A 24,355-nucleotide genomic window follows, 5' to 3' on the forward strand; every position below is an offset into this window, starting at 1 on the left:
TATTTATAGCCTATTTTTTAGCATCGTGATTATTGGAGACATTCCTTATATTTTTGTCCTGGATTGGTGGGTCAGCAAACAATCTAACACAACATCCATGTACTTGGCTTGACTAAAATAAATTTGACAAATGAAAAACGAAATATTGACAAAGAGCATATAAAACAAACGAATGAGAGAATATCTTGCTATATGCATGATGGCAGTTGAAAATGTGAAAAGCCTACAGTAATAATTCATTCATAATAGACGGTAATGTTATAAAATACTACACTTCTAACCAGGACCTTTCAGAAATTCAGGCCGTCATTTCAACTCAATATCTGATAAATATTTCATGATATCGACCCAGAGTCAGGCAAGTGTGCTTGAGCATTCCCAGAAGACTTCTTCTAGCCATTGTCTCTTGCAAAAAAAAAGTAAAAAAAAAAAAAAAAAAAAAAAAAGGCTTTTTCTCCAGATGAAATAGGTTTATAAATCCATTGGGTGAGGATTAATTTTGATCGTCATGAATTATTATTCTTTTTTATTCTTGTGTTAATGGTGTATCTGGACTTTCCCCTCTCCTTTCTTTCTTTTTTCTTCTTTTATTTATTTATTTCTTCTTCTTCGTCTTTTTCTTCTTCTTCTTCTCTCTCCGTGGGTTAAAACTGCATCCACGTGACGAGCGCAGACAGTGCCGTAAGGATCAGCGTTAGGCCGAACGGAACCGATGATCGGCTCGCGCCGTTCCCAGCCGCACACAGTTCAAACAAGCTGCCGCGAAAGTCCAGATTTCTGGACTCTTTTTTCAGCTTCTCCCACAGATCTGTGGCTCCCTCCTGACAGTCTGCCAGAGCAGTGGTCGCACATGAATGGAAATCATCCCAGTAACTGCAAATCAAATATTTCAAACACAAAGAAAAAAAAAATCATTGCTCATGTCTGAGTTGAGTAACGCTTCACATTCAAGTCGATCATCTGACATTATTGCTGTTGTTGTTTTTATAGATTTTTATTTTATTTATTTGTATGCATTTATTTATTTTGTAAAGTATGAAACTCAATTTTTTCTTCTTCTTTTAAAAAAATATCATATAGGCCTATGTGGGAAGCAGTTTTGAGATTCGCTTTGCTTTCAGTTTAACAACGCCATATTTTCGGTTTATGCGTTTATTTCAACAAAAAAAGGATTTAAACTATTTGACTGCATTAAACTTCCGTTTTCATTTGAATTTTAAACACCACAGAAATAACATTAAATAAACACTTCCAATTTTTTTTCACGTATCCAAATCATAACTCTAAAATAATTAAAACTTTAACATAGGATCCATTTTATAGCATTCATGAGTCCTCATTTAGCCACGTGAAGGAGGAGACGGGGCACGAGGGAAACCCAAGCGGCTCCAAAGGGAAAGTCTCCGTATCACGTGATATCGAGGGCCCTCCCCATCTCTCCCGCTCTCTTACAACTCCCCTCCTGCGCCCCACCCCCTTCCTTTATCCCACTCTCGAGCCTATCATTTATTAATGTGTTTCAGGAACACTCACCCACATTCTAAACCCTGCATCTACAAATGACCACGCGCATGGTCACAAGTAGATCCGCTCCAAAAACATAAAATCCAATATAATGCTAAAAAGGAAATGCTTTTTACTCAAGCAGAAACAATAGCCTATTATATGAAATAATATTAGGCTATATGGAAAAAAGTATATGGAAAATAAATGGGCACTTAGTGCACATCTCCTTAGACAGGCATCTCATTTTATTAAATAATAATAATAATAATAATAATTTTAAAACGGGTCTTAGTGCGTGTTCAAAAACGCGGCAGGCAGACTTATTTTCGAAAACAAAAAAAAAAAAATAGAGTGAAAGAAAGGCATAATAATTTCAGTCCCTGTAATTAGATACTTTTCCGTTCAGTACGGGCTGTAAAAGAACCCGTTATTTTATAGGGTGGATCGCTTACAATAATCGTGCATTACCTCCCGATCTGATCCAATTATGGATGTTGATCTTTGGCCTTGGCGTGTAGAGATGGTTTATCTAATTGTAATTACCTGGTGAAATGTGAATAGTGCGCACTGCCTGCACGGCTCTATTTCTGCTCATGGAGCTGTCGAATTAAACAAGGGGCCCCTGTGCCATCTGGCTCCTCTCGCTGCTTCTCTCTCCCCCTCCCTATCTCTCACACACGTATATTTCATCTGTTGTGTGTATGCATGTTTCCCTTACGTGCAGATGGTCTGAAGGTTTTCCTTCTCGTCCAGCTCCTGTGGATAGTTGGCCATGCTATCTCCCAGATGAAGCAGACAGTCGGAGAAACCTTTGAACACTGTTTCACATTTCCCCGCTGCTCGAACCGCCTGCAGCAAATAGGCTGGAAAACGAGAAATTAGCATGAATCATCTTTTTTCTTCTTTTTCTTCTAACAGCTAGTTGCACTCTCTTTTATTCGCTCGTCTTATTTAATTATTCCGGTTCTAATAAATAAGGCATAAAACACTTGCACACAATAACGTGTGTGTTGAGCATGAGGGTGGCGCGTGGACAAAAGATGATGTAATGGTTTACATGATGAGGGTGGGGGTGTGTGGGCTTGTGTAAAGTGAGATTTTCATTCTCAGTGATTTGTAGAGTCTCTTTTCTCTGACAGATCTATTAGAGAAAATGAGACTATTTTGGACACATGCTCTTCCTCCCCTCTTCATTTGGGACTCGATGATGGACTGGGAGGTCACTAGCAGTTGCAACAAGACCAGTTGACCAGATCCCTTTTCTTAACGATCCTTAAACTCCTGTGGCTTCTACAGGTTAAATAGCGAGATCTCTCGAATTAAGTTGTTTCACTGTTCAAATCAGGCCGGGCCTCTACCCATAAACCACATGGGCAAGACGCTTACGCCCTGTTACACACCACATTGTAAAGCTCAGAATTGTCTTTACATTATATCAAATGCTTTGCATGAATTATATGCAGAACATACCCTGCGTCGATATAAAGCCTACTCTAGCCCTATATTATACGCATTTCCTGCTATATGATCCTTTATGCAGTGTATGCTAGTCTACATCTCTCTGTTGTATTTTATGCGGTACATGTCCAGCCTTCCTACTTTATATTACATGAATTATGTTATATACTGTATATTTGTCCATACATTATGCATAGGTGCCTACATTATTTTATATTCGTTATATGTATTCATGTATTCTATTCTGCAAGCATTATACGCTAAATAAAAGTCGAAACATAAAATATAGATGCAATCATGACTGTTGTTATGTATCTTTTATTCGTAAATCATTAAAAGTCCTTAGTTGATGCAATAAATGCTAGCTGGAACAGTCATTCCTTGCATTCTTTATCACCCACAGAATAAATAAATATCGCATCCAGCAATGACACAAAATACTGAACTGATAAAATGATTCAATTATTGTATAATTTCCTGAAACAGATGATTAAAGGTGTTAATGCCGCACCTCTACGGCTTACATAACGAATTATCTCGCTATAACTGTGATTTCACGGACAGATCGCCCTTTACGATGAACATTATAGTCCTATCCATTTCGCCCCAACAGATCATACCGAGTGAAAATAAATCCGTAAATGCGATACCTTGGTTTATACTCTCTATAACCTCTTTCGTGCATTTTTATTAAAATAATTGAAATATTCAGACCTCAACATGGCGGATATGAGGATGCGAAATACAAAGATGCTCATGCAGCTCGCTGTGGAATGCCGTGCATTAATGGGATGTGTGCTTTCATATTTAAAATACATTTCAATCCTCCCTGCCTTTATTTTCTGTTCTGGAATTAACAGTCGCACAAGACAACACTGCGAACAAACGGTGAATTTTTAAAATGGTTTTTCGTTGTAGGCGCGATGATCTATATTTAGAAACAACTGAGCATCTAATATAGACTCACCTATCATACTGTAGCCTACTTGTGGTCACGACCACTTTACTAGACCCTGTCAGCGGTACCGGTGTCAACCTAGCACCGCAAAATCTGTTCAGTGAAGTCATGAGGGGGTTTATGGCAAATTAATTAAATTCAACGGCACCAGCTTTTTCACGAGCAACCACAATTCATCGCTAACATTACTGATTTAATCTTGATGCACGAGATGCACTTTACATTGCAGCACAAAAAAATAAAATAAATACAAAAAAAAATCCCTTTCAAAACACAATATTACAGGAACAAGACCTGGTATCTTTTGTATATATTCTAAAAAAAAAAAAATTTAAAACCAATTTTTAGCTAAATTATAAGTAGCTAAATTAGCTATATTTTGTGGTTATTGCCTTAAGGGACACATGGGACCATATAAAACGGATGATTCATGTTGGCTATAAAACATTTGCAAGCAAAATCTGTTAATGCAATCGTTTTAATGAACATTTGCCGTTTCGTCTTATTTTTTAATATTAGTAGGCTATAAATAATTTATTACGGGGAGGATCGGGCGGTCCCACACTTTCACCAACTTGCTCCAATAAGATTTGCGGGGCTTTATTTTTCGGAACATTCTCCAACATTGAATGGAGATGCAATGCAATATTACCCGACTGTTATACATTTAAAAGACTTTAAAGAATATTACTGTTGTCTTAGTCAAGACACAGATCTAATAGTTGCAAGCCTTTAAATCGCAGTCGGGACGGTAAGCTATTAAAATATCCACAAACAAAGCCTACACTCTACAAACATATAACCAACAAAATTATACCTTTACGGGCTTCAAATAGCCTTAACTATGAATTATAAGTGTTAAGTTATATGCATCTATACAAGATTAAAACGAGTTTAAAAAGGAAAAATCAGCCCATCCCAAAATAAACGACAGAAATAATCGACTTACCTATTTGAACAGCAAGAAACAATGAAATATATCTTCCAGACAAAGTTAATCCCATTCTACGTCCAGTAAAACCATTGGAGTATATATGCCAATTTTATATAGTTGTTAGGGGAAAAGATTGCCAGATCTGAGCGTCGGACATCGCTGTTTAGTTCACGCATCTAATCAGAAACTCTTTGTGATTTGTTCCGTTGTCGGCGCGGCGCGGTGCAGTGAAATGGTGCACCCCGTTAAGAGAAGGCGGTGATGCCTCGTGTTTTTTTTTTCTCTCCCTTCTTCACGCCCACGTCTCAAGCCTGACGTAAAATTCACCGTCGGACTCCCCACTTCTCTATTTTCTCATTTGCTAGACCGGGCTGGCCCCCTTCTCCCCCTCTCGCACTTTACTGGCATTTCAGGGATCGCGGAGATGTCCGCATATATCTGCTCTCCGGGTGGTCTCACCTATCCACCCTCACGCAGTGAAAGTTACACGTGGACCCGTGACCCATATATGGATACACGTGCAGACTTCATTGCTCCAGGGTGCCAAGACTGAAACATGCAGGAATCTTGATGCATGTGGCTGGAAGTTAAAGTTGGCAGAGGTTTGTTAAAACGGCTCCCTCTTCATGAGATGGCTGTGATGTATTGTGTATAAGATGCATGTAGTATGCCTAAATTATGGCTTTATCTGATAATTTATGGAAATGTGACCCTGCGCTGTGCACAGTTTGATGAATGCAGTGCCCATATTTTATTTTGAGTCTTATTAGTGCAGAACTGATCGTTACTGATGGTTGGTTCTTTTTATGAATAAATAACTCCAGGTTATCAATGTCTGTCTGAGGTGATTTGAGGTATAAACGAAGCAAACTGCAGTATGTCGATGATTTCGATGATTAATTATTATTATTATTTTTTGTGTGTGTGTGAATCGTGAAAATTATATATTGGCTCAGGAATATAATGCCTCAGTAGCCTATTACTGAAAAAAAATGCCAGGTTGCATTTTGTGCTACTGAAAATTATGAATTATGCTCTATGAAAAATGTACAATACATGTGGTGTGATATTAGGAGAAAAATGTATATTACGTCGCTGACGTCAGCGGAATTTGTTGTCAACCAATGAGCACCGAGTACTGATGCACACCAATATTTTTATTTTTTTTATTTTTTTTTCTAAAACACTGACTGCAGGAGGAGAATACTAAAAAGTTACCTAGGGCATTCTAGCTGAAGGAGAATCCGAGCAGTGAGCAGAAACCGTGTGCTCCTTGCTGCTGAGTAATTAGGTCCCCTGACAGTTCATTTAGCGTCCAGACTATACAGAACCCAGGGGACTGATGCCCTGAGGACTTTTTTTTTCATTGACAGTATGGATGAGTTTTACTACTCAATATTATATAAAATTAATGGCAGACTATTTGTTATCAGCAAAGCTTTCAAACTAAAAGTAGCCTGTCACGTAAATGTAGGATGAGCATTATGATTTGTGCAAATTCGTGCGTTAAACCTTTCGAGAAAAATTAGCAGTTGCATAACTGAAAAAAAAAGCCTGCATAGTGTTGCAATGCAGGAAGGGATTCAATAGCATGGATTTAATTTATAGAGAATGCTATAGGAGTCCAAACTATGGCAGTTTTCTTTTTTCATGTTTTGTCTCCATCTTGTGGCGGAGCCGTGCAACAAGAAGTATAATATATCTAGGTTATGTGCTCTCTTTAATCAGAAAAGCAAGTTATTTTGGCTGATACCAATAATATGTGAAAGCCAGTCTTGGAGGAATGTCGAAAACTCTTGAATGAGAGGGGTTTAATGAAAGCAGCCATAGGGAATCCCTGTGTAGCTAATATGTTTGTCGCCGTCCTACTCCGTAGTTTGAGAGGTTTTCCGTGGTGACTCATCCAGGTGGGTGCGGGGAGGGCTTGGGGAAAGCAGCAGACACAGAAAGAGAGAGAAGGGGGTATTCCAGCAGCCCTGATGCAGTGGAGGCTGTCTAAACTGTGTTTCATTCACATGGAGGGAGTGGAGTGAATGAGGTAAGGCACCGTTTGCGTCAGCAGTTTTCCTTTCTTTTGTGAAAACAGGGGATTCATTCTGGAATTATCTGAATGACAAGAATTAAGTAAAACAATTCTGTGCTTCATTAGGTTCAAGAAACGAAGCTCACTGTTTTCTAACAGATTAAAATCAGCAAGATTTAAATAGACTCTTAGCTGTTTTTGTAAGGTGTGATTACTTGTTGCATGCTATTCCTAAGATTAAAAATAGCTTGTCTTCATATTTTTTATAAAATATCTTGACCCTTAAAATATATTTTTGTCTCTTAAAATATATTTGTGTTAAACTCAATTCCCCGAGGGCTGGTATCCTGACATTTTATCCTACCCCTCAGACTTTCCTACCTGGGTTTACTGCGCATGCGCACATCAATATCGCGTCCTTTTTCTCATGCTAAACAACGATATTTAATGTATCTGCATTACAGTAAGGGTAGGTTTAGGGTTGGGGTATTTGTAGACTTTATTAAAAATGCAATCCACTTGGTAGAAAATAATATTTATTGTTGGTTTCCTGTAGCTATATCCCTTCTAGCTACAACTGCGAATATAGTTCCAACACACATAGACTACCACAGGTTTCCTCAAATCTTGCCCTGGAGTGCAAATCCGCTGCGGAGTTTAGCTCCAACCCTGATCAAACTCACCTAGAGTACCTGTGATTTTGTAATGATCCTGAAGACATTAATTAGCATGCTCAGATGTGTTTGATTAAGGTTAGAGCTAAACTCTGCTGGAAAGTGGATCTTGCGGGCCAGATTTGAGGTTCCCTGGGGCCTGTACCATTAAGATAGATTAGCTGGCTAGCCAGGTAAGTTTCAGGTTAGTTTGCACCAATAGGTACCATGTAAGTGGCTTGGCTTTTAGCGGCATTCATTGCCATAGTAGTTCAGTTCAGTTCAATTTATTTATATAGCACATTTAAAAACAATCATGGTTGACCAAAGTGCTTAACAATGTCTAGAAAAGAAAAATAGAGAGTCAAACACAAATAAGACAAATACAGTAAAAACATCCCAATGTCACAGCTCAGCTTGATATAAAAGCCAAGGAATACAAGTGTGTCTTAAGAAATGACTTAAAAATTCCAACAGTCTGAGCAGTTCTTATGTGCACAGGTAAACTATTCCACAAATTAGGTGCCACCACTGAAAAAGCCCGGTCACCTTTATTTTTTAACCTAGTTCTTGGAACACTGAGGAGCACCTGATTGGATGACCTCAATGCTTTAATGGGGGCATGGACATGTAAAAGCTCTGATAAATACGCAGGCGCCAACCCATTTAAAATCTTAAAAACAAACAATAAAATCTTGAAATAAATCCTGAAGCGGACAGGAAGCCAGTGTAGTGAATCTAGGACAGGGGTAATGTGCTCATACTTTTTAGTCCGAGTCAAAAGCCGAGCTGCTGCATTTTGGACTAACTGTAAGCGTTGAAGAGATGATTTATCCAGACCAACATATAAAGAGTTACAGTAGTCTAGTCTAGATGTTATAAAAGCATGCATTACACTTTTAAACTCCTTACGTCGCAGGTAGGGCTTGACTTTAGCCAACAGTCTTAGTTGAAAAAAACTGGCTTTTACAACAGAACTAATCTGTTTTTCAAATTTAAAAGCACTATCAAAAATCACACCAAGATTATTGGTAAATGGTCGAACATATAACCCTAAATTACCAAGTGCATCTACACAAGTACTTAAATCCCCAGGACGACCAAACACAACAATCTCAGTCTTATTTTCATTAAGACAAAGAAAGTTCTGATCCAACCATATTTTTAAATATTTCAGGCAATTCAGTAATGACAGAAACGAAGCTTTGTCATTAGTTTTGACAGGCAAATAAATCTGTACATCATCTGCATAACAGTGAAAAGTGATATTGTGCTTTCTAAAAATATACCCCAAGGGCAGCATATACAAAGAAAACAACATAGGGCCCAATACTGACCCTTGAGGGACGCCACAAAAAAGAGGGTGGGCAGATGACGAAAATTCACCAAGGTGAACAGAAAAACTTGTCAAATATGACAAGTCTGTCAAATATGATTGAAACCATTTAAAGGGCTATGCCCTTAATGCCGACACAGTGTTCAAGTCTAGATAAAAGAATAGAGTGGTTGACCTCTGGTATTTACATAATGCGTCCTGCATCATTTCAAACGAGATTTTAAGTTTATCTCTTTTCCACTTTCTCACAGCTACTCTGGAGGCACGTCTGAGAGAGCGGGTAGTGTCATTTAACCAGGGTTCTGAAAGAAAGAACATCTTTAACCAAAGGTTTTGATTCGCAGCACACATGTATGTTAAAATCACCAATAATTAAACAACGATCATATTTCAATGCAATTGCCGCCACAAATTCTGCAAAATCCTGGATAAAATTCTTATTGTACTTTGGAGGTCGATATATACCACCACACATAACACAGTCGTGGGAAAACTGGTCTCAAAAAGCTGCAATTTAAAACTGTTGCAGCCGTCGACCGCTATCTCCCGACAGTGATATAGTAACTTACACTCCATGACTAACCTGCTCCGGGGCAGGTTATGTTCTGGGTTAGAGATCTCAAACTGAAGTTGGACCAATCAGATGTGAGACGCAAAGTCACTCCTCTGGTTTATTTTGCTCCAAATTAAAGGTCACTAATGCTAGAAGTCTGGCTTTAATGATAATTACTGAGTCATTTAATAATTAATTAACACAATGCAATGTTTATTTTATTCTAATATATTTATTATTTTTAATTTTTTTTTGTCATCTCACACATAGTGGATCTGCATTTTTGATATTTCTTATTATATAATTAGAATCAAACAAACAACAAAATTCTTATTCTCAGCGATTAAATGATTAAACTTATTTATTTACAAACCTGATTCCAAAAAAGTTGGGACACTGTACAAGTTGTGAATAAAAACAGAATGCAATGATGTGGAAGTTTCAAATTTCAATATTTTGTTCAGAATAGAACATAGGTGACATATCCAATATTTAAACTGAGAAAATGTATCATTTTAAGGGAAAAATAAATTGATTAAAAATTTCATGGCATCAACACATCTCAAAAAAGTTGGGACGAGGCCATGTTTACCACTGTGTGGCATCCCCTCTTCTTTTTATAACAGTCTGCAAATGTCTGGGGACTGAGGAGACAAGTTACTCAAGTTCAGGAATAGGAATGTTGTCCCATTCTTGACTAATACAGGCTTCTAGTTGCTCAACTGTCCTAGGTCTTCTTTGACGCATCTTCCTCTTTATGATGCACCAAATGTTTTCTATGGGTGAAAGATCTGGACTGCAGGCTGGCCATTTCAGTATCCGGATCCTTCTTCTACGCAGCCATGATGTTGTATTTGATGCAGTATGTGGCCTGGCATTGTCATGTTAGAAGATGCAAGGTCTTCCCTGAAAGAGATGACGTCTGGATGGGAGCATATGTTGTTCTAGAACTTGGATATACCTTTCAGCATTGATGGTGTCTTTCCAGATGTGTAAGCTGCCCATGCCACACACACTCATGCAACCCCATACCATCAGAGATGCTTCTGAACTGAGCACTGATAACAACTTGGGTTGTCCTTGTCATCTTTAGTCCGGATGACATGGTGTCCCAGTTTTCCAAAAAGAACTTCAAATTTTGATTTGTCTGACCACAGAACAGTCTTCCACTTTGCCACAGTCCATTTTAAATGAGCCTTGGCCCAGAAAAAACACCTGCGCTTTAATTTAATTCTTTCCATTAGAAGATGGCGCTAGCAACTCCATGGTCAGGAGACCTTTCTATTTCACTGGGAAATGCATAAGATTATAGAAATAAAACGGGTTGCAAATGGCATTACACTTTGACATGATGTCCTAATCCCTTACAAGCCAGGGCCCGTATTCATAAAGATTCTAAGAATCCTCTCACAAAAAAACTCTTAATCTATCTTAAAAACTTTTACGTAGGAGTCTTAGTTTAAGAGCGATTCAGGACCGATCTGAGAGCAGCTCTGAGTAAGGAAAAGACAAAAACTTTCATCTTAGTGTTGACCCCGTTGCTATGTATGACACAATCTTGTGAAGACTGTGATTGGTTGGTTGTCCAAGAAGGAAAAAAAGAGTGATTTTAAGTATAGGTTCTATTCTAATTCTCACGTTGAATTTACATGTGTATTTTTCCTATTTGACTGTTCACACACACACACACACACACATACATTATATGTGTGTATATAAATCACTTTTTTATTAACCATGCTTTTAATTTCCTTTAAGGTATTTGATTGGCTTAGAATGATAAAAAAATTTTCCACTCTTTCCAATTACAGTGATTGATGTCCTATTTAAGTGGCGGTTTGCATGTTGGTTTTAATGTATCAAACATGGAATCTAAACCAAGAAGGGCGAGAAAGCCAAACTGGACAGAGGAACAGTGTTTACTGTTAGCCCAGTTAGTGGATGAACACAAGGCCATTCTTAAAGGAAAATTCACAGCAAGGGACAAGAAGCAGACATGGGAGCGTATAGCACAAACTATTAACGGTTCATTCCCCCTGCTTGTGCGCACCTATAAGCCTGCTATATTCATAAATGCAGTTTTTTGAGCCTGCAAGGTGGGAATGTCCAGTGGAAACGAAATGAACTGCGACACAATAAGATCTTCTGAAAGTGCTGTAATTGTTTGTGTGATCACTCTGCTGTCATCACTTATTGCATTGTTGCAGTTTCCCAGTTGCCAAATATCGTAATGTAGCCTAGTGCTGTGAATAATGCTGTGAATTACTTTAATTTCTGGCGCTATGGCATTTCTGAGCTGTGTCGGAGATGTTAGCACATCTCTAATAAGATCAGTCACAAACATGAGCCCTGCACGATCTAATCTATAGCGTCTTATTAACTCACTGTCATCCATTGTCTGCAACACATTTCTTCTGCCTCTTCGTCTTTCTGCCATTTTCTCCTCTGCTAAAGAAACTCTTAAGCCTCTTAAAAGTCCTCGTCTGTGCTCCTAACAAGTTTGAACCTCTTTTAAGGGTTAAGATGCTTTCTGAATTACTTTTTTCTTTACTAGGATTTTTTCTTTAATTTTAAGAGTAAACGCCCACATTTCTAAGAACTTTCTTAGAATTTTGTCACTAGGAGCTACTTTTTGCATTAAGATTCTTTATGAATACGGGCCCAGATATTTTTACTTTTTTCAGGTGGTGTTGAAGTCTTAATGAAGATCTGCAGTATAAATAACAAATAAAACCATCAAATATGCTTTTGTGCTGAAAGTTTATTGTTATGTTAGTAAAATACAGTCAGTGGCATTGTAGCACAGAAAATATGCAATATATTCTGATTAATACAGTCTGATTAATACAGTTATGTTAAGATACCCAACCAAAACCACAGTGTTTCATGTGCAATTTTAGAAAATAATTTATATTATCTTCTTATATTTTAATAGACCTTTATTGTATTTCATAGCTTTCAGTCGCTTGCACACTCAGACTTTTTTGTGTGCATGAGTACACTTACATATACTTATCAGGTTGCTGTTTCAGGTAATTGTTGATCTTTTTGTTTTCTCTGAACATTGAACATTTTGCACACCCACAAATATATTCTGCATCAAGTGGATACCTGCCAACACTCCTAATATTATGGGGTTCTCCAGTTTTTTCCACTCTTCCTCCAACTCCCAATTTACAACTTTCTTGCATCCACACTTTGCTAATCAGAACATATCAGACCTCCAGGTTGAGGGAGACAGTGCATGCTGCATAGGTATTTAATGTTTGATTGTGTGTATTTTGTACAGTTAAATGAGTTTACAAGTTTTTGCTTAAAATGCTTGTATTCCCCGGTATCAGTAATTTTGTACCAATCAAAAATCATCATATTTTTAACAATCCAGTGTTGGAAGGTGTGGGTGTTTAGTAAAGAAAAAAAACAACATTATATTGTATTTCAATAAAATTTGTGAACAACGCAAAGCAATTCAACAAAATGGTAATTGTAACCCTTCTGATTCATCCTGGTTCGCTCGTGCAATCAGTTAACTGTTACTGCACAATGATTTCCAGCTGACTGGTGACCTGCCTCACTGTAGGGCAGTCCAGGCACGCTATCAGCATCCTCTTCCCAGGATACTGTGGGGTGATCGTCTCTGTATATTTCAGTGAACCACCAGGTGCAATGTGACTGCAAATGGAAATGGATAGAGTTGTATATATGCATACAAAATAATATATATACACCATTGTCAGCACCTCACTTGATGTGTTGAATAGTTAAAAGCAAACTGATTAGGGGCTGTTGAAAAAATCCAGCATATGCTGGTTAGATATGTTTTTAAGCATGACAGCCTGTTTGAGCTAGTTTAAGCTGGTCGTTTAGATGTTCATGAACTGGTTAAAGTTAGTCCTGAGCAGAAGCTAGTTGCTTAGTATCAGCACATGACCAGCTTGAACCAGCTCATGACCAACTATGGACCAGCTTAAACTAGCTGCCATGCTTCAAAACATACCTAACCAGTGTTTTATTTTTTATTTTATTTATTTTTTTCAACAAGGTAAACAGCCTTTTAATTAACATAATAGAATAACCATGGTTGATTTAATAGTAAGATGTAACATAAAACATGAAAGAAAGCCAAACTGGACTCAAGGACAGCTGTGACGTCTTGACCAGCTTGAAAAGAAGGACATATTAATTAGATTAATTAACAGACATTTTAGGATGGTTTGAGATTTGGTCTGGTGACTTAGGAGTCCTCTTGACTACCCCAGCTTACACAGATTTAGGAGCTGGTTTAGCACTAAAATGCTTTGTGAAATACTCTTTGATCAAAAATTTAAGAGTCCTAAAGTTAGGACTGACACGCCCATTATTTTTAAGAGTTTCTCCTAAATGTGCAAGTTAAGAGCTACTTAAAGCTTTAAGATGTTTTGTGAATAGGTAATGGAAGGAATGGAAAATAAATATGACAGAGGTTATTCCATCTTACTCGTATGCTTTCATTTTGGTTGTTATAAGACCAGGGCTTTCTAGGCGGAGCTGAATGTTTTTCAGGATGAAGTTAAAGGGATTTTGGAACGACACGGTGACCATGAAATCTCTTCCGAACCGGGGTGTTCCAGTCACCTGTAGATGAGTTATCTGAGTTATGTCTGTCAACTAATAGAAAAGATCAATGTATCACACATGTTCCTCTATGATTGGTTATGGAAGATGTATACCTTAATAGTGAGGTCTGGAGGAAGGAGGCTGACAACTCTCATTGTCGAAAGGGTCTTGCCGGTTTCTTCAATGCGTCCATACACCACAAAGAGCAGGTTGGACTGTTCCACCCGGTAAGGCATATACTCTGAAGCTGTGACATCAATCACCATGCTGGAGGCTGTGAAATGATTTTCAGAAATTAAGCAAAGCAATCTGAAATGCATGTGTCCAAAATCAACAGCAAACCTGTAAAGTCAGACTCACTTTTCCAGGGATCTACAGTTGCAGCTTTGTTGTCAAGCTTAAAGATCGAGCTGGTTATGCCTGTGTAATACACCACACAGCCAGTGATGACAGCGCTGACGGTGCAGGTTTGGCTGGTCTGGTTCTTAATATTGAGCGTCAGCTTGAAGTTGTCACCAATTTTGATGGCGTCAGCCGGGAGCTCGATGTCCACACCTGCTTCTGGGGGTTTCAAGTAATTCCTGGAAGGGACACCACGATTCTCTGCCATCTGCATTGCCTGCTTATCTTTGTCACTGCCTGGAATCAGAAAGAGTGTTGAAGGATGACAGGGAAGGGGATAGCCAAGGGAATGACCATCCATGTCCAGGTGTTTTTGGACCGAATGGAGCTTACCTTCTGGATATTTATAGGCAGAAGTGATGTCCTCATAGGCATTACTGTTCACACTTTTGGTGATAATGAGCTTTCCAACATACATGGTGTCCACAGAGACGACCTTTGTGTTTCCGTACTTATCAGACTGATGGTAGACCACATCACTGTTCAGCTTAAGATAGGAGAAAGAGTTTTTCCATGGTTTAAATGCAATTTGCAGCAGTGATTTTAAGATCTTGTATCTAAAGACTGATGGTAAGTAAACATCAAAGAGCATTGACATTTTTCTTACCTCTGCAAAGACAAACCTTGCATCAAACGGATAGCTGAGCTCTCCATCTTTGATGGCATTGACGGACGTTGGGCCACATCGATAAAGACCTGAAAGAGAGAGGGGAAATCTATATTTATGTATTAAAAAAAAAAACATAACAGTACCAGGAAGTCATGGACTAATTGTTAGAGAATCGGACTGGTAATCCAAAAGTTGCGAGTTTGAATCTCGGGCCGGCATGAATTGTAGGTTTGGGGGAGTGAATGTACAAATATCTTCACCCTCAATACCACGACTGTGCAAGGCACCGAACCCTCAACTGCTTCCTGGGCACTGCTGCCCACTGCTCCAGGTGTGTGTGCACTGCTGTGTAAGTGTGCACTTTGGATGGGTTAAATGCAGAGCACGAATTCCGAGTATGGGTCACAATACTTGGCTGTTTGTCATGTCACTTCTTACAGTGCTAAATATAAGAATATGAATTAGCCCACATAAAACTGAAGAGTATTTATTCAGTCATTTTGCATGCAATAAGTTTCTTAACAGGGTTGAATAGTAGATCCTGATGGATACATAATTGCCTAATGTAAGAAGTAATGGGACCCCAGTGTTCTACATTCATTATGGCAGCCCATTTCTGCCACTGAATTAAAAAATACAAAAGGCGATTGTGACTTTTTATCTCACAGTTCTGACTTTTCTCCCAATTCTGAATTTATAACACACAATTGCGAGATATAAACTCTTTTAGATATTGAACTTTATAACTCTCAATAGCAAGTTTATAACTCGCAATTCTGAGAAGACAGTAAGAATTTCGAGCTAAAGAGTCACAATTACTTTTTATTCAGTGGTGGAAATGGTTTCAATAATTCATTTATAGTGTCTCCTAACCTTATCAAGTAAACTTCAGAGGAAGGCCAGGCTATATATAGAAGATCAGGAGGATCATACCATCACTGGTCTCCTGAGGGGTGCAGTCGATCACTTGCCAGCCAGAGAACTTTTCAGGCAGATCAGACCTCTTCATGTACACCTCATTCCAGCTGTGGTAGTTCCTGTAAAGCACAGTGTGATTGTCACTAAACAACATGTAACCATCATTACCTATAAGACTGTGTATGTTTGTGTGTCTCACCAGACCGAATCTCTTGTTCGGCTTCTGTTCACTCTCCCATCTTCATCCAGTATAATGTCAGTCTTCAGGTTGCCTGTGTTGTCGTGAGCAGAGCAGTAATTGGAGATGACTCGTCCGGGGATCCCGAGACATCGCACGACTGGGTGAAATCATCATAGAGCCATGGTTATGCCTCAGTCTTTTTTAGCAAGACACTAAATAACCTGAATTTCAGAACAAATAATGTATGTGGCGTCACCATACTCACAAGTGTTAAGCACACCGGCAAACACCCAGCACTGTGCAAAGCACACAGGCACACAACCGTCTCTGGCATATTTGAGCAGGATCTCAGGACTTCCAGTCCAGGCAGTGGGTGCTGTGCCTGTGGAGTAGTCACCACTCCAGCTGCCAACCAGGACACCATCATCATCCTGAGAGTTAATCTGAAAATATACCACCAAAAAGCCTATATGTATGTGTGGGTATATATATATATATATTCTTATAAAACCAACTGCTTAGGAAGTATGTTGGAATTTATAAAACAAACAAACAAAGAAACCAAAAGAAAAATAAATAAATAAGTGTATATATATATATATATATATATATATATATATATATATATATATATATATATATATATATATATACCGTAATTCCTCAAATAAAAGCCGTTGCCTTTATTTACCTGAACTGCAGAAGGTAACAGGCTTTTATTTGAAGCAGGCTTTTATTAGAGGCAGCCCTTTATTTCTAATTGCATCTGTTTGATAAGTAATTGTTTTAAATAACCCGTTTTAAATTAAAAGCGATAGCGTTCCAGTGGACAGAGATCATAACATTTGCACAGAATCAGTTCAGAATCCATCACCAAAAGAACCAGTTTGGTTCAGACGCGCTTCTGTGTCAGTCTGCTTCACGCTGAATCACGCATGCTCAGTTTTATCAGCTCGAACGCGTCCGACAGAAACGTTTCTCGGTTCAGTGTACTGGTGATCCGAAAACCGATGCAACCGGTTCTTGACTCGAGAATGAGAAACGCTCCGGCAGTGGGCGTGTACGTTCGTTATCTGGCTCTGCTGCGCAAATTTTCCCCCGGCCTTTATTTAAGACCGGCCTTTATTTGTCCATGTTGACCACTCCCCCGGCCACTATAAAGCCCCTTTCACACTGCCATTCCGGCAAATACACGGGTAAAGTGTTCCGGCAATTGTTCCCGGGTCGCTAGATTTTGCACTTTCACACTGCCAGTGATTACCCGGGATATGTGCGTGCTTTCACACACAACCCATAAAGATCCAGTAACGACACGTGACATTAGGGCGTGACGTGTAATGTATGAGTCGAAAACGTTATGCACGTTATAATTTCACTGAAGCAAGCGAACGATCTCAGCGTCAGCGCGGAAAGTGAGAAACTAACTGATCTCTGCTTCATTACACATTTTTTTTGCACATTTTTTCATTGCGAATGTTGATCTTCCTTCAAAACAGCTGGTAAAAGAGTTGCACGATAACGTCTGTCATCACTTCAACATGGCATTAGATCTGGCTTTTGTTCACACAGCGCTCGTCCCGGGTTGAACCCGGCAATGTTACTAGGTCCCCGACCCGGGTTCAATGCCGGAATCAATCCCGGGACGTGTTTGCTTTCACACAGAGGGCGACCCGGCAATGTTACGGCAATATGCCGGGTCCGATGTGCAGTGTGAAAGGGGCTTAAAAGGCCCGGCATTTATTTGACTACCGGTTTTTATTTGAGGAATTACGGTATATATATATATTTACGGTATATATATATATATATATATATATATATATATATATATATATATATATATATATAATGATAGTTTATTCTATAATCTTAACTCAAAAAAATGCTGGGTTGTTTCATCCCAACTTTGGGTCAAAAAGACTAATCCAACTGTAGGATTAAATTACATTTTGGTTTCATTTTTTATTAATGTTTTTTTTTCTTAACTCTATTGTTAGTGGCTTTCCGTGTTTTCACTGTTATATATCAGGAGGCACTATTAAAAATTTTCTGATAGAATACTGAATGTCTGCATTAAAACACAATGAAGAAGAAGAAGCAACAGAAAGAAGTGATAGCATGTAAGCAGCTGCATATGTACAATAACATTATAATCACGCATTAAACAGCATATTAATCAAAACTGCCTCACGTTACCTAATGAAATGTTGCCCCTGGAAGTGGTTTAGCTTAGTGCAAGCTTTGGTGTTGATGGAAGCATTCAGTGTTTTAAAGTGTACAAATAAATGTAATTAGTTACTGTACTTAAGTATCTTTTTGGCTACTTTGTAGTTTTACTGGGTATCACAACCCGATCTCATGGCAATTTGTACATATTTTACAAGGTAGACATATTCGTACGAATTCATATGACCACACTCATACAAATTCATAAAATCTTTGCCAAATTGTACACATTTCTCTAGGTATTGAGGACCAGCGCAGTTGTTGAGCCTACATTCAGTATAAGTAAAACACTTAAGTACTGTAAAAATCAGATACTCTAAGACTACTCAAGTTGGAATTGGTGAGTCACTGTAAGGTATCTGTACTTTTACTCAAGTATTGTTTTCAGGTATGGCATTTATACCTCTGGAATCGATCTACTCCTGCTTTTATCAATGATCTGAATTCGATGTGGTCTTTCACAAAAATGTAATTTTGTTCAAAATGTTGCTTTTTTCATGAAACCTGTCTATGTGTGTGATAAAAAAAGAATGCTAATGATATTCATTCAACAAAATATTACATCATACCAGGGCTGATCCCTGCCGAACTACTTCGATGGCATTTCCACGGTACAGCAGCGGTACTTTCCCAGCATCCAGAACCAAAAGACAGGCATCCAGAACCCCCTTTTCAAACTACAAGAAACCATATAAAATGTTAAATGAAGGTATCAGGTACTATAAGAGGAAGAACATTTGTTTTCTTTGTAAAGATTCAACTCCAGAGTACTGCCAACCTGCCCAAAGTTCCAGGCACGGGAAGTTATGTTGTTGAAATCTCCATTGTAGATGATCCCCACATCATTCATCACATACTCCTGCCTGTCTGTATCTCTGGACATATACACCACATCCTCTATGCGGCAACAATTTGAGATACATGCATTATCATCATTAAAAGTATAACATTTTGTTGCCATTATGCTATACAGGTGTATACTTGTACTTACCAGGGTCCCAAGGATTGAACAGAACATAGAAATCAGTGTCAGGGTTCCTTGGAGTGCGCTGTCTTCCAAAATCAGTGATTACTGCTACAAAGGTGCGGAATCGGCCAATGATGCAGCCGGCGTCGGGTGTTATGCCCACCATCACTTCATTGCCTTGCATGCCAATCACGCGACCACTCCAGTTTCCATCACGATTCTCTTTTCCAATGGACACAATGATGTAGGTGCCCTTGTATTCATCAGGTGTATCGCCTGTGAGGACAGATGTATGCCAGTATTGAAGGACAGCTCACCCATAAATTAATATTCTATCATAATTTTATCATCCAAAACTCATGACTTTTAAGTATGATATTTTTGAGTATGTCTGAAGCAGCTGAAGAATGGGTTTTGGTCATACAATGAAAGTCAGTGGGCTCCAAAACAGGCTCAGAAATTAACTTTACCATTAAGGGGTATTAAAATGGTAAAAAAAATAAAAAAATTATCATTTGATTTTCATCACCACCTTAATAATTATTGTCTGTGTTGTCTTTAATATATATAAAAAACTTGAATTTAATCAATTACTTCAATCAGTCAAAATATTTTGACTGTTGCTGATAACGGTTGACTGTTTAAAATTAAACAAAATAAAATCTAACTAATTTATTTAGAAACGGGAGCTAATATGAATGGAATATAATGACAAAAAAAAAAAAAACTTTATTGTAGGTTATTGCTCTTGATAATGTAAAAAATATTATTAATGTAAATTAATAAAATACTACGGAGCCCCACACATGACATTCAAGAAAAAATAAATTAATTGTGCACACGATTTACTAATTCGTTCCCTCGCTGTACTAAAACGTGCACGATTTAGCATATCAGGGGAATTTTCTGCATGCCATGTGCGGGGCTCTGTAGAATACAAATAAAAACTTTTTATAGTTATTTTGGGGAAACGTCATAATTATGGCTCTGGTGTGTTTGCAGACTGGTACAAAAAGTGGTTTCGGTCTATACAGCTAATTTTGCCATTCATGACAACTGTGAGGGGGTGAATTTTTTTTATAACTCATCCCTTTAAATTAAGCCTTAAAGTTCTGCATAATTAATGGCGTGGCCACTTGAGTAACAGGTGGATTGCGGCTGCTGTCACTGCCGTCGAGCTAGGTTGACATGGTTTCAGCAACCAGCTCCCGCTATTTTACCCATTTTGGATTATTCAGTGACGTGCAGTGACGTGCTGTGATGTGTTGCCAACATGGCAAAGGCCCACTCCGCCCACTTTGAGCTTCAAAAACCCTCTTCAGAAATCTATGAATGACGTCACGGACACTACGTCCATATTTTTATACAGTCTATGGTGCTGACTAATCTAAGCGTCTTGGTCTTTGCATTCCTAAGCTCAATGATTTTAAGTCTCAACACAGCGAAAATAAATCAATAATAAAAATCTGGTGCAGTGTGAGCAAGATTTACATTCATTTTCACATTTTTTTAAAAAATCATGACAGCCTTAATTCATTGTTTAATTGTGCACAGGCAATTTTAATTTGTGGGACATTTTTGTTCAGATCTTGTTGAAAGATCTCATAATGTCCCAGTTACAGTTGAGGTTAAGCTTGCTTTTTAAATTAATGAATTAATTATTTGTTAAAAGCATATGATTGAAATTGGTTTGGAATTTTTATTTTTTAATTATGAGACATATGTGCCCTCCAGATGCTTGTGTTTGCCAGTGAACGGCATATTATAGTGCCATCCCAAAGAGGCACAAAACTAGTTTCACAGACTTTTACTTTAACTGTTCCCTGCTGGTGGAAAGACCTGGCCAACTCAATCCGAGCAGCATCTTCAAGGAACAGCTAAAAAAACATCTCTTCCGTCTAACACTTGCACTCTCTATTCTATTTCTATTCTATCCACTTGTTTTCTTTTATTTATAATACAATTTATAATACCATGAGAGGCTCTAGCTCTATCTATACTATTTCTTTCCGATTCACGTTTTTACTCTTTTTATGTATTATTTAAAAAAAAAATGCTATGTGTACTGCATCAGACTATATAGGACTTGTCACAGCACTTACATATTGTTTGTTTGACTGCAAGTCGCTTTGGATAAAAGCGTCTGCTAAATGATTAAATGTAAATTTGATGGTTTGAAAGATCTGCTCACCAATCATGAACTCCAAATGCACATTGTCCTGCTGGTCATTTAAGGCTCGGTTAAACCTGATGATGATGATGAATTCTTGATTCCTGCGCACAATGAGGTTGGTGTTCTTGTACATGCTGGTGTTGTGCGCTTTCTTGTTGTCTGTCACATACATATCAACACCCAGTACAGAGAGAGCTTGTGTTGCTGGAACAAAAAAAGACAAAAAGAACTTAGATGATCTATAGAATATACACATTATAATTGCAGCTGAGTCAGGGCTAACCGTTTCAGAACAGTTACAATATATTTATTAAGACATTTAGTAGTATTTACATCAATACAAAATACATCAATTTATATTAACTTAAATGTTATAACTATCCATTAAATGGTAAAAAAAGACTTTAATCTATAAATATGTTGATTTTCAAGCACTTGTTTCACGTGCACAAATTTCAGTTGAGTATGAATGAATAGAACTTTACTGGGTGCTCTTGGTGTGGCTCCTTTAAAATGCTCATACTCAAGCGTTTTAGACTCAATTGAGTTTGAGTTGGCAAAGGTCATACGGCCTCTCTGGGGTCCCGAGGGCTCAAGGGTAGAGAAGTCACTAAACATGATGTACACAAGATGTCTTGATGTTTGCCTGGACGAGAGATCATATTAACATTAGACTTTAAAATACTGACATATACATCTGAAGATTCAATGCAGCTGCAGAGGACAGGACAGATAGTACAGTAGGTGCATGCAATTACATGTGTGTTTAAAGAAAAATTCTTTGTCTATTTCTTTCTGTTTTCCCTCATGGGAAGATATGATGCAAAATGGTGTCAGATCATTTTAGGAAAGGCAAATTCTCAGTGAAACTGTGAGAATCATAAAGCACTGATTAAATATCATTCTCAACTGAGCAATGCAGAAGCAGAAGCAGAAGCAGCATCAATCACAGAATTATTCAGAGCATTGTTCTAAAGTTTGGAGTCTGTAAGATTTTTTAATGATTTCAGAAGTGAAATATATATTTTTTACAAATATGTATATATATTTTAAAATCTAATTTCCAGCATCGTTCTTCCAGTCTTCAGTGTCACATGATCTTCAGAAATCATTCTAATATGTTGATTAGCCGCTCAAGAAACATTTCTGAATATTATCAATGTTGAAAACAATTTCTGCTTCATATTTTCTGTGAACATTAGAATGAATAGAAATATTTATTTGAAAAATAAATATTCTGTTACATTATATATATTTTTTCTACTGTCACTTTTGATTAATTTAATGCACCTTTGCTAAATGAAATTAATTTCTTAGAAAAAAAAATAAAAAATAACCCGAAACCTCTTTCCCCTGTTTGTTACATGCAGTAACAAATTTACTTAATAGCAATTACATTGCTTAACAATTTCAAATCATGAGGGAATGAAAATCTCTGAAAAGAAAAGAAGAGAAGAGCAGAGAAAAGAAAAGAAATTAAATGAAAAGATGCTCTGTAGTTGTGAAGCAAAACACTGATACATTTTATGAAAAAAAAAAAAAAACATTACAAAAGATCTATTTTAACATCCAAGTGCTACATAAAATACCACTGAGACCCATACGTGACATGTAGGGGGAAAAAAAAAAATGATTTACTAAATTGTTCTTTTGTTTTAGTAAATCGGTTATATTGAAATAAAATGAGGGAACAAATGAGTAAATCATGGCCAAAAAAAAAGAAACAACAACAACAAAAAAATTATGTGAATGCATTCTTAATTTATTGCTAACACACACACACACACACACACACACACACACACACACACACACACATATATATATATATATATATATATATATATATATATATATATATATATATATATATATATGTGTGTGTGTGTGTGTGTGTGTGTGTGATACAAATACAGCTACACTGCAGAAATCTGGTAAATGCATCTAAATATTTAATTGCAATGTGAGAGAATTATGCAGAAAACAGTCAAAACCTAGACCAAATTGAAAGCAAAGTATTAATGACCAAAATCAAAGCTCAGAAACTTTTACAAAGATTCATTAAAAGTGTTGAACTCACAGTCTCTGTAGAAGAGTAGATGGTCTGCTGAGAAGCTCCAGGCAGATGTGTTGATGAAGAGCCCCATGCTGATTAATATACGCTCAGGACTTCCTCTTCCACTGGAGAAAAACACCTCCAAGGAACCACAGCCTCCAAAGTCAAGAGGATCCCAAGATCAGGTCAGTCTGACAGACAAATCTGTGACCTTGATTCTGATTCTCGATGACAACAGCATATTCAGACCATCACTAACAATAGACGACAAATGTTATGATGCTTACAGTGCTTTTTACCAATAACACATAATAGTTATCGCTATAAAACTATGAAATGTTTTCTATGGCAGTGATTCAAAGATCTAAGTCACTTCCATATTTTAGTTTCTATGTCAAAAGAATAAAATTGACATCAGTTTATCCATTTCACCACTTCATTTGATTGGCTGAGGTACTATGAGCATACTGTCCCTTCTTTCACAAGGTTTACTTTTGAGGCATAAAATTCAACATTTTATTGTGCAAAAATAACAGCATAAAGTTCCCAAATGCCATTTTAATTTACACAATTCTTTAGAGGTTGTCAGTTTCAGACAATAAATTATAGTTCAAGGTTATCAGGAGTGGCCTTCAAGAACATAAATACTCTTTTCTGACTAAAAATCAATAGGGAAGATGAAAATTCATGCTGATGAAATATCATACCTCAGATCAAATGTTTATGATGATGTCTTCTCAGAGTAGTGATAATATAAACACAGCACATGGGACTGACTAATAAGCCAAGAACAGCCTCAATGGTG

General features: G+C 37.6%; 2 protein-coding genes across 2 annotated transcripts; both read right to left on the reverse strand.

Annotated features, from left to right (window-relative positions):
* Positions 1–612: 612 nt before the first annotated feature.
* On the reverse strand, positions 613–5,288 carry LOC132124225 (neuritin-like). The gene is made up of 3 exons (XM_059535145.1): positions 4,872–5,288; positions 2,225–2,369; positions 613–873 (listed from the first exon to the last, which is right to left on the reverse strand). Exons 1-3 carry the CDS (start codon positions 4,924–4,926, stop codon positions 645–647), a joined length of 429 nt encoding a protein of 142 aa, XP_059391128.1. The 5' UTR covers positions 4,927–5,288; the 3' UTR covers positions 613–644.
* Positions 5,289–12,162: 6,874 nt separating this feature from the next.
* Positions 12,163–23,714, reverse strand: LOC132124230 (coagulation factor XIII A chain-like). The gene is made up of 15 exons (XM_059535152.1): positions 23,575–23,714; positions 21,980–22,140; positions 21,513–21,698; positions 19,346–19,597; positions 19,133–19,251; positions 18,924–19,031; positions 16,394–16,571; positions 16,147–16,285; positions 15,963–16,066; positions 15,027–15,115; positions 14,753–14,906; positions 14,378–14,656; positions 14,131–14,291; positions 13,899–14,035; positions 12,163–13,093 (listed from the first exon to the last, which is right to left on the reverse strand). Exons 2-15 carry the CDS (start codon positions 22,110–22,112, stop codon positions 12,955–12,957), a joined length of 2,178 nt encoding a protein of 725 aa, XP_059391135.1. The 5' UTR covers positions 22,113–22,140; positions 23,575–23,714; the 3' UTR covers positions 12,163–12,954.
* Positions 23,715–24,355: the final 641 nt, after the last annotated feature.

The sequence above is a fragment of the Carassius carassius genome, chromosome 42 (assembly GCF_963082965.1).
Source record: "Carassius carassius chromosome 42, fCarCar2.1, whole genome shotgun sequence".
Taxonomy (NCBI): domain Eukaryota; kingdom Metazoa; phylum Chordata; class Actinopteri; order Cypriniformes; family Cyprinidae; genus Carassius; species Carassius carassius.